Source organism: Coenobita brevimanus, chromosome 109 (assembly GCF_032717465.1).
Source record: "Coenobita brevimanus isolate Jiangsu-jjx chromosome 109, ASM3271746v2, whole genome shotgun sequence".
NCBI classification, from domain to species: Eukaryota; Metazoa; Arthropoda; class Malacostraca; order Decapoda; family Coenobitidae; genus Coenobita; species Coenobita brevimanus.
Window position 1 is genome coordinate 33,422,513 of NC_137062.1, and position 11,932 is coordinate 33,434,444.

Sequence of the window (11,932 nt, forward strand, 5' to 3'; positions counted from 1 at the left end):
CACAATAATCAATATACTGTATATATATAAACACAAATCTTCCTTTAATACATCGATTTTATTCATTTCACAAAATCTATAATACATGCATAAATGTTCATTCATTTTTCATAATACATTTTAATACATTTATTATTGACACCCCTATTAATACATCATTATTATTATCATTTGATTTAATTTTACGTACAGACGATTTGATTCAGCTTATCTATTATCTTATCTTTCATCTTTAATGTTATCTTATATCTTGTAACGTTATTCTTATCTTTTAACTTGTATCTTTAATTCTATCTTTAATCTTATCTTGTATCTTTATTTTTATCTTTAATCTTATCTCTCATCTTTTATCTTTGTTTTTAATTATCTCTTATCTTATTTCTCATCTTTTATCTTTTTTGTTTTTTCTTATATTTAATCTTATCTTTAATCTTATCTCTCATCCTACCTTTCATCTTTTATCCCTCATCTTATCTCTATCTCTCTTTTATCTTTATCTCTCATCGCTATCTTAACGTCTCCCCTGAGCTGAGGAAAATCGTCTGGAGATAAGTATAAGAGAAATCACGTCATCAGCCTGAAGTGGTAGAGATGAGGAGAAATAAGAGTGATTTACTTGTATCTGTTATTATCTATATATCTGGATTCTCTCTCTCTCTCTCTCTCTCTCTCTCTCTCTCTCTCTCTCTCTCTCTCTCTCTCTCTCTCTCTCTCACACACACACACACACACACACACACACACACACACACACACTTCCCCTTTTTCCACCCTCTCACACACACACACTCAAACACTGCATCTCCCCACTCCACATCACTGCCCCTCTCTCACACACTCTCTCTAGCGCTGTGTGATGCTTCCTTTGAGTCTGTGCTCTACGTACGGAGGGGGTGACGTGCGTGGGTCCTTGTACTTCCCCTCAGTAAACAGCTTCTTCCACTGAGAACCATACGGAAATTCATACGCCAGCAGACTCTCTTCCCACATTTCCACGCTGTACCCTGCCACCTGAGGAGAGAGAGAGATTGGGTTGGGTTAGGTTGAGTTAGGGTAGGTTAGGTTGGGTTGGGTTGGGTTAGGTTAGGTTAGGTTGGGTTAAGTTAGGTTGGGTTGAGTTGGGTTAGGTTAGGGTGGGTTGGGTTGGGTTGGATTAGGTTGGAATGGGATGGGGTGGGTTGGGTTGATTAGGTTGGAATGAGTTGGGTTAGGTTGGGATGGGGTGGGGTGGATTGGGTTAAATTGTGTAAGTTATATTAGGTAGGTGTGGTTAGATTAGGGAGGGTGTGGGTAGATTAGGGTAGGATAAGTTGGTATGAATTAGGCTTTATTTTGTTTTTGTTATTAGGTTAACTGTCAGTTAATGTATAAATGAAGCAGCATAGATAGATTTAAAGAGAGAGAGAGAGAGAGAAAAAATGTATGTGTGTGTGTGTGTGTGTGTGTGTGTTTTAAGTTGAAAAGATACTTGTACTGTAGTGGACAGAGTTCCTTCATTCTGTGTGTTGAATAAGGAATGAGAGAGAGAGAGAGAGAGGTGGAGATATTCTAAGCTAAGGAGAGAAGAGAGGGAGAGACGAGGGAAGGATGATGAATGAGTGAGAGGAACAGGAGGAGAGAGAGAGAATGAGCGAGAGGAACAGGAGAGAGAGAGAGAGAGAGAGAGAGAGGGAGAAAATGGCCCCCTTGTATAAATAAGAGTGAGGGCTGAGCTAAGGAGAAAGAGAGACGAGGGAGGGATGATGAGTAAAAGGAACAGAAGGAGAGAGAGAGAGAGAGAGTGACGGCAGAGCACCTGAGCATGACCATCCCCTTTAGCGTCTTCAAGCTCTGAGATGTTATGTATTCAACCCTGTCTGTTTGTCAGTATGCAAGATATCTCAAAAAGTTGTCATCAGATTTCAATGCAATTTGTTGGATAGGTGGGCAGTGGGTCATGGAAGAGTTGATTAGATTTTGAGATGGATACGAATCAGGGTGCGGGAATAAACTAAAAAAAACTTTATTGGCGTTGGAGGAGGTACGCACTCTCTGGGATTGTGAAATGGAGCAGACTAGGACCGTAGAATTAATTGACTTTGTGAGACCGTAAAAGTATTAGTCTGGCGGGAAAGATAAATTTGAGCAGTAGATTATAAATGTAATGGCCGTGATGGGAGGTATGCGCTCTCTGTGTGCCCTAACATCATTGAGGGAGCAACACACACACACACACACACACACACACACACACACACACACACACACACACACACAAGAAAATCAAGGAAAAATCGTGTTAAAAAGCCATCTATACACACACACACACACACACACACACACACACACACACAAGAAAAACAAGGAAATATCATGTTAAAAAGCCATCTACCATTTTTGTCTCAAGATCTGTACACTTTCTGAATAATTCCTTTTAGATGTCTTGCCTTAGGAGGAAATGGGCTTGGGAGATGCTTAGATGAATTTCTGAGTAGGCTGGGGGAAGGTGTGTGTGTGTGTGTGTGTGTGTGTGTGTGTGTGTGTGTGTGTGTGTGTGTGAGAGAGAGAGAGAGAGAGAGGTCGACAGACATATTAAAAGGCTAAGAGAGAGAGAGAGAGAGAGAGAGAGATGAAGACACTCTGTATGAACAAATTGCACAGATAGATAAATACAAAGATAAATAGATAAATACAGATAGATACAGACAGATAGATAGACAGCTACACCCCTCTTCCCATCCCACTGTAATCCCCTCTCAAATCATCCTCTCATTTTTTGACGTGATTTAAAAATTTTCAGAACGCCCTTTCATATATAAAAAATCTACCTGTCTACTTCTACTAATGGAAAAAAGGTAGATCCGGCCTCAAAATTACATGGGGTAAATTCAAATATATGCCTAGGTTTTTATTACTATTTTTATTTTTACTTTTTTTTCGAGATGTCAAAAGGCAGACTCAAAAAAATGAGGTATGGTTGAGTTTACCTTAATTGCCCGTTTTCTGTGGCTATATTTTTGAGAGAGAGAGAGAGAGAGAGAGAGAGAGAGAGAGAGAGAGAGGTGGAGATATTCTGAGCTAAGGAGAGAAGAGAGAAAGGGAGAGACGAGGGAAGGATGGTGAATGAGTGAGAGGAACAGGAGGAGAGAGAGAGAGAGAGAGGTGGAGATATTCTGAGCTAAGGAGAGAAGAGAGAAAGGGAGAGACGAGGGAAGGATGGTAAATGAGTGAGAGGAACAGGAGGAGAGAAAGAGAGAGAGAGAGAAAGAGAGAGGTAACCCATCACTACAATAACGCCTATTTGTGTGTGTGTGTGTGTGTGTGTGTGTGTGTGTGTGTTATGAGTCATACATGTAGTCTTGGTCCAAATCTAACTATAGTAGGTTTATTTTAACATGGCAAAAGATCTCTAACTCCTTTCAGTTCAATAGAAATCCAAGTATAACCTAGAAGGAAAAATTTGACTAGTAACCAAGGAGACTTTTCACTTAATCGAAGTTCATGCAACCACAATAGGCAGAGATCGTAAGAAAGGGGAAAAGATGGGATTAGGATGAAGGAAGAGGAGGGAGGATGAGATTAAGAGGAAGGAAGCTGAAATTAAGATCAAGAGAAAGAAGGATGAGGCAGGTGAAGGCAGGAGGATGAGATTAAGATGAAGGAAAGAGGTAGGACGATGAGATTAAGATCAAGGAGAGAGGCAGGACAGTGAGATTAAGATGAAGGACAGGAAGGATCAATTTAAGTTAACCTGAGCATCAACCCACCTTAGGAGCGAGGTAGTGGCAGTGGTTCACCTTTCTGGGATGCTTAAAGTGCTCCTGAAGATGGGCCACGTACTCTACGATCCTGTCCTTTGTGCTGGCTGAGACGCTAATGTAATCCCATATCTGAAGGTGCTGAACCATCTCACATAGCCCCACACCACCGGCATGGGGGCACACGGGCACTGCAGGGGGGTGTAGGTGTTAAATGGAGGGGTGTTAAAGGGACAGGTGTTAAACGGAGAGGTGTTAAAGGGACGGGTGTTAAAGGGACAGGGGTTAAATGGAGAGGTGTTAAAGGGACGGAGGTTAAATGGAGAGGTGTTAAAGGGATGGAGGTTAAATGGAGAGGTGTTAAAGGGAGAGGTTTTAAAGGGACGGATGTTAAAAGGAGTGGTGTTAATGGGACAGGTGTTAAAGGGACACGGGTTAAAGGGACGGGTGTGAAATGGAGGGGTGTTAAATGGAGAGGTTTTAAAGGGACAGGTGTTAAATGGAGAGGTGTTAAATGGAGAGGTGTTAAAGGGACAGGTGTTAAACGGACAGGTGTTAAATGGACACGTGTGAAATTAGGACATATGGTAGGAGGAAGGTAAATTTGAGGCTCGTGTGTGTGTGTGTGTGTGTGAGAGAGTGAGAGAGAGAGAGAGAGAGAGAGAGTGGGAAGGACAGGTAAGAAATAGTGATCATAAGTTAGTCTAGGGGAGGGGAGAGGTTGATTAGACAGGTGAGAGAGAGAGAGAGAGAGACAGGCAGGTAAATCAAGCGAGGGATGGAGGGAGGAAGGGAGAGGAGTAGAGAAGGAATGAGGGAGAGAATGAGATGGAGAGGAGAGATGAAAAGGGAGATATAAAAATATTTAGGGAGAGAAATAGAGAGAGAGAGAGAGAGAGAGAGAGAGAGAGAGAGAGAGAGAGAGCATTGTGAGAATATGACTCTTAAATTAAAACTTAGAATAATAATGATTTACAAGACTTACATTATGTCAGACACTCTTGGATCCAACATTGATTTAGCTGCCGAGAGAGAGAGAGAGACAGACAGACTAAAACAGAGAGAGAGAGAGAGAGGGGGCAGTTTCTCCTCGCCATACATATATATTCCTTTTCCTGTTTCAAGACGCTGGCAAACGCATTCACAACAGAGGATGATGATGATGATGATGATGATGAGGAGGAGGAGGAGGAGGAGGAAATAGGTGATGATGATGATGATGATAGGAGGAGGAGGAGGAAATAGGTGATGATGATGATGATGATAGGAGGAGGAGGAGGAAATAGGTGATGATGATGATGATGATAGGAGGAGGAGGAAATAGGTGATGATGATGATGAGGAGGAGGAGGTGGAGGGAGGGCAAAGGTTAAAACATTCTCTCTCTCTCTCTCTCTCTCTCCTAATAATAAGGACGAAATACCTAGAAAACTGCCAAGTATGTGAGATCTATCTGTCTATCTATCTATCAATCCATCCATCTGTTTATCTGTTTATCTACCTACCTACCTATCCTTCCATCCATCTATCTCTCACTCTATCAGTCCATCTATCTATCCATCCATCTATCTATCTATACATCCATTCATCTATCTGTCTGTCTGTCTATCCATCCATCATCTGTCCACATATCTACCTACCCATCTATCTGTTTATCTATCCATCTGTCTATCTATCTGTCTATCTATCTATCTTACCATGGAACTTCTTGGCCATCAGATAGACTGCCAAAATCTCGTTCACTCCCCCCAGCCTGCATGCATCTATCTGGCAGTAATCTATTGCCTTGGCCTGGAGTAGTTGCTTGAAGATTACACGATTCTGACACATCTCACCAGTCGCCACACCTATTCCTAGAGGTCTGAGAGCCTGTGGAGAGATGGAGAGACGATTAGAGAGACTGGAGAGACAGACAGAGTAGTAGTAGTAACCTTAGGCTCATCTTGGCGTGAACCCAGTAGACTGCAGGCTGCACTTGTCCTTTCCTTGCAGGCCACCATTCTCCTCTTGGGGATAGGCAGGGAGTTTAGGGACGCTTGTATAACCGAGTAGCTCCATCGCCCTGCCATATCAGTGCCATCACGTGAAGGCGTCTCTTTGCACCACCAGAATAAAATATAAAAGGATGAAAACAATAACAAGACGAGAGATTTAAATAACAAAGAAAATGGGTAGGAGAAACGACAAAAACTTCGAGTGTGCAAGAACGGTACTCAAAAATCAATCAAAAAGGAGAACAGGAGAAACCAACACTCAAAGGAAAAAAATAAATACAAGAAAAACATCAAAACACAACAAAGAGACCGCCAAAGAACAAAGAACTAGGAGTATAAGCGACCTTTCAATTTATGCCGACAGAGGGACCCGGGCTTCGCTTATGTAAACAACAGTGTCGCCAGCAAATAGGGTTCTTTCTTGTTTATATGTCCCGTCTCCGCTGGGGGATATCGCTTCGTTTGGAGCATTTTGGAACAGAGACCAGTTTTAAGCGTACAATTTTTGGCGGAGACATGTTTTACTCATATAGTTTTTGGCGAGGATATGTTTTAAGCGTACAAATTTTGGCAGAGAGCACTTTGACGCGAACCATTTTTGGCGGGAAACTGGATTAAGGCTGACTGTTTACACGAGCGCTATATCGGATACCAAATTTTAGAGCTCGGCGGAGGCGGATATATGTTTCTCATAAAATGCTGCTGCGGATAAAACTGCGGAGGTTAAGATATTAATTTTTGCGGACGCGGACACAACTGCAGATTATTTTTACCTCCATGTCTGCGGTTGCGGATGCGGACGCGGATTTTTTTTTTTTTTTTTTTTTCACGCATATTACAGTACATTTATGCAGTATAAAGTGACGAGTTTCAGCCACACTTAAGTGTACACCGTTACCAGAGTATGAAATAGTATTGGCTTTAGTCCAGATATGCTTATATATTAACATAGTACATGTAACTATTACGACATAGATAGATAGATAGAAAGATAGAGATAAAGAGAGAGAGAGAGAGAGAGAGAGAGAGAGAGAGAGAGGTGGAACAACGTGAGACGGAGGGAAGAAGAGAGCTAATAGAGAAGAAAACAGAGAGGAAGAGGGACTGGTAGGTGAGAGGAACGGAGAGGAAAGTTGTGGATGAAAAGGAGAGAGAAAGAATTATGACAAAAAGAGAAAGGAGTGATGGCGACCATCATCCACTCACTTGATGTAGTGCTGCCTACTTCTTCCTTAGTCTTTATCATTCTTTTTCTGTGTCTGCCCTCCTCTCTTCCTATTTCTCCCATCTTTCCTGTCACTTCTTATTGCTTTTCTTTCCGTTACAGGTGGCCTTACATTGAATGACAAGCCAAATGGTTTCCTGTAAGCCAAGAAACCATTTACAACGCTGGGTGGTAACCATATAACCAAACCATACTTGCTCCCTACGTGTCAACAAGTGGGTTGGTGGAGGGTTAGTGCCCCTCCCTGTAAAACAAATAACTCAGAGTCAAATGGCCACCCCCTTATGGGATTATGGCGTCTGGCAATAGATAGATAGATAGATAAAGGAGAAATATTGGATGAGTGGAGATCAGCAACCTCTGCGGTTCTTTGACGCGGAGGCAGATTATTATGCGGAGCTTTTATTATCTGAAAACGCGGTGGCGGATAATGATGCGGAGCTTTTGTTGTCTGCAGACGCGGACGCGGATAGTAATGCGGACAATATTTTCACTGCGGAGGCGGAGACGGAGGCGCAGGCGGAGACGGAGACGGAGGCGCAGGCGGAGGCGGAGACGGAGACGGAGGCGGAGACAGACGGAGACAGAGGCGGAGGCGGAGACGGAGGCGATATCCGATACATTACTAGTTTACACCGATCGATGCTTTTTCGGTATTTAATTTTTGGGCAAACTTTCGTGTCTGCATTTTATTATAGAGATTTTTACTGAATATTATACCTGATATTGTATTTTAAGTTACTGATAAATATCTCAACAGTGTATTCTACCACTGACTGATAAGAAGCCGAGTTGTATATGGGTCCGAGTTAAACTATATTATCTATCTGTATATCTCTTTATCTATCTATAGCCAGACGCCATAATCCCATAAGGGGTGGCCGTTTGTCTTTGAGTTAGTTGTTTTACGGGGAGGGGCACTAACCCTCCGCCAACCCATTTGTTGACACGTAGGCAACTCGTATGGGTTGGTTATATGGTTACCACCCAGCGTTGTAAATGGTTTCCTGCCTTACAGGGAACCATTAGGCTTGTCACTCAGTGTAAAGCCACCTGTAAAGGAAAGAATAATAATAAAAAGTGACAGGAAAGATGGGGGAAATTGTAATTATTATTATTATTATTATTGTTATTATTATTATTATTTGATGCGAGAAGAGGTCTGGATGATGATGATGATGATGACCTTTTTCAAATATTTCTTACAATTGAACTCTATAAAAAAAAATAATAATCTATCTATCTCTCTATCTATAGCCCGACGCCCTAATCCCGCAAAGGGTGGCCGCAGACAAAACGCCTCCAAGTCGCTGTCGCCCACCATTTGGCTCCCCTCCCCCCGACTCACCCCCCCCTCCCTCATATACCTCTCAACTCCATCCCTCCACCTCATCCTCGGTCTACCCCTCCCTCTCCCTCCCTCCACCTCACCTACATACACCCTCTTAGTCAGTCTTTCATTCTCCATTCTCTCCACATGTCCAAACCACCTCAGTGTATTTCTCCTAATCTTTTCAACCACATCCACATCTACCCCACAACGTTCCTTCACTTCTTCATTCGTCAACCTGTCCCTCCACGTCACTCCACATGCTCCTTTCAAGTAACTCATTTCCACTGCTCTCACTCTTGACTTGTTCCCCTCTTGCAAGGTCCACGCCTCGCTTCCATACGTCAGGGTAGGGATCACAATACCATCATGCAGTGACTTCTTAACTTCCATACTCACCTCCCTATTTCTCATCAATGCTTTCAGTGTACCAACAACCTTTCTTCCCTGCTGTACCCTTTCATGTACTTCATCCCCCAAAGTTCCATCCTTACTCATCACACTACCCAAGTACTTGAATGCACTCACACTCTCCATATCCTCACCATCCAACCTTACTGCACACTCTGTGACTTCATTCCTCTCAAACACCATAACTTTACTTTTGTTTACATTAACTTTCAGCTTCCTCCTCCTACACACTGTCCCAAATTCATTCACCAAACCTTGCAACTCCCATTCATCTTCACTCAACAATACTGTATCATCAGCAAAGAGCAACACCGGAAGCTTCCAAATCTCACCCTCATTCATTAGAGCCACCCCCACATCCACTGCCCTACCTTGCACTTCCTTTACAACCCCATCCATATATATATTAAACAGCCATGGAGACATCACACACCCCTGTTTCAGTCCCACATTGAGATCAAAGAACTCACTCAGCTCACCATCCACTCGCACCGTAGCCCTAGCTCCCTCGTACATACTCTTCACAGCACTCAACAATTTCCCCTCCACTCCATATATTCTTAATACCTTCCACATACCTTGCCTATCTATTCTGTCATAAGCTTTCTCCAAGTCCATGAAGGCAGCATACACTTTCCTTCCCTTCTCTAGATACTTCTCCACTAAACATCTTAGAACAAATATCTGATCTACACACCCTTTTCCCTTCCTAAATCCCCCTTGTTCTTCTCCAACTAGCTCCTCTGTCATATGCCTAACCCTATCAATGAGTATTCTACCATATATTTTACCAGTCACACTAAGAAGGCAAATACCCCTATGGTTACCACATACTTCTCTCTCCCCTTTTCCTTTGTACAGAGGAACAATTATACCTGATTTCCAGTCCTCTGGAACCCTTCCCTCTTCCCAAGCCAATCTACACAACTTCCATATCCACTTAACAACAATCTCACCCCCATACCTAAGCATTTCACCACACACTCCATCAATTCCTGGGGCCTTTCCCAGCTTAATCTTCTTCATCGCTTCCACTACTTCCGACCTACTGATCTCTTCCTCCCTCCTCTCATCTCTTCTTCTCCCAGCCATTCCCCAACCACTTATACTCACACTGCTGTCACTCTCTACATTCAACAAATCCTCAAAGTGCTCCTTCCATCTCCTCAATTTCTCTCTCTTCTCCACCAACAATCTATTATTCCTATCTTTCACTCCCCTACTATTTCCCCTTTCACACTGCCTTACTTTCTTTACCTCCTTCCAAAACAATTTCTTACTTTCCCTCCATTTCACACTCAGATTCCTCCCAAACTCTTCATCCACTTTCTTCTTACTCTCCTTCACCAGTCTCTTAACCTCCCTTCTCCTGCTCACATATACCTCTCTCTTCTCTCTCTCATCTTCTCCCCTATCTCTACTCGCCAACCATTCACCATATGCCTTCTTCTTTTGTTCCACAGCTCGTTTCACCTCATCATTCCACCATGCTGTCCCTTGCACACCCTTGCATCTCCTCCTCACTCCACAAACCGCCTCACACGCTGCGCTTATCTCTTCCGTGAATATCTTACATACGTCTTCCACCCCTTCCATCTGCTCTAGCTCATACCTTCCCAATCTTTCTTCCACTATGCTCTTATACTCTGTCCTTTTCTCACTATCTTGCAATTTCTCCATTCTTCTCACAGGAGCTGCTTCCTCCTGTCTTCCCCTTCGTCTCTTCAACCACTTTCTCTGCAGCTCTACCTTGGCCATCACTAAATGATGGTCCGAGACTCCATTCCCCCACCCTCTCCACACCCTTGCATCCAACACTTGTCTTCTCATTCGCTCATCCACACACACGTAGTCTATCATTGCCTTTCGTTCAACAAGTTCACCATCCATCCTCCTCATTACTCTCCATGTATACCGGTGAATCATCTTATGACGAAAGTAGGTGTTGGCTATTGCCAACCCCTTACCAGCACAGATGTCCACCAAAGCACTACCATTCCCATCTACTTCAGCTGGCACACCCCACTGACCAACCACTCCATCCACTCGTACATTCCCAACTTTGCCATTCATGTCTCCAATCAACAACACTCTCTCGCTCCTCTCAAACTTGTCCATACATGCCTCTACTCTCGCCCAAAACTCATCTTTCACTCTTGCCACTCGGTCCTCTGTCGGGACATACACACATACAATCGCCCACGCCTGTATACCTACTTTCATCCTCACCCATACAATTCTTGCACCCACTGTTCCATACTCTCTTATATTCTCCTTCCACTTCTTACTTATCATCAGACATACTCCCTCTCTTGCCCTCTCATTCTCACTGACTCCCGCACATATACCTACACCGTATTCCCATTCTCTCACCCTTTCACCTTTCCATTTAGTTTCAGTCAATCCACATATATCCACTTTTGCATCCTCAAGCACCTGAACAATCTCTCTCTCTTTCACTTCATCATTCACTCCTCTCACATTCCACGTTCCTACCCTCAGAATGTCCTTTGTCCGTTCCTTAGTCGTCAACGTATGGTCCGTCCGGGTCCGAGGCGCTTTATTTGCTTTTTTAGTTAGTTCTTTTTACGGGGTGGGGCACTAACCCACCACCAACCCTTTTAGTCGCCTCGTACGACAAGCAGGGATACTGGGGGAGTATTCTTGAAACCCCCCTAACACCAGATTTCCGTACCTGCTAAAATAATAAAGATAAGAATATATATATGATCTCGCAAATGCATTTCCAAATCATTCTCGCTTCCGTTATATTAATTTAGATAGATAGATAGACGGTTAGACAGACAGATAGGTAGGTAGGTATGTAGGTAAGTAGGTTGGTAGACAGACAGACAGACAGACAGACAGACACCTAGATAGATAAATAGATAGACAGGTAACTAATGAAGCTAAACACCTTTATATATATATTACACCCAAAAAATAATTACCAAAGCACATGCAATTTCGAAAAATGACATTATTATATTTATTATTACTAAATTATTTTGGCTTATTTGTGAGGTCAGGGGAGGTCATTGCTGTCTGTCTGTCTGTCTATCTGTCTGTCTGTCTGTCTGTACATTCATTCTTTCATTCTTCCTTTCATACATTTATTTATCTTCCGTCTGTCCTTCCATCTATCTATCTATCTATCTGTCTATCTATGTCTATCTATCTATCTGTATATCTATCTATATCTATCTATCCGTCCATCCATCCATTCATCTATCTAC

The 11,932-nt window shown here is 42.8% G+C and overlaps 1 protein-coding gene across 1 annotated transcript in view; it reads right to left on the reverse strand.

Annotated features, from left to right (window-relative positions):
• Positions 1-764: 764 nt before the first annotated feature.
• The window catches only part of LOC145417178 (mitochondrial enolase superfamily member 1-like), a 26,107-nt gene continuing 14,939 nt past the window's right edge, over positions 765-11,932 (reverse strand). Inside the window, exons 8-10 of the mRNA XM_080285956.1 lie at positions 5,434-5,605; positions 3,747-3,928; positions 765-1,011 (exon numbers count right to left, since the gene is read on the reverse strand). Coding sequence (XP_080142082.1) covers positions 844-1,011; positions 3,747-3,928; positions 5,434-5,605 — 522 coding nt within the window. The 3' untranslated portion in view covers positions 765-843. The remainder of the gene's footprint in view (positions 1,012-3,746; positions 3,929-5,433; positions 5,606-11,932) is intronic.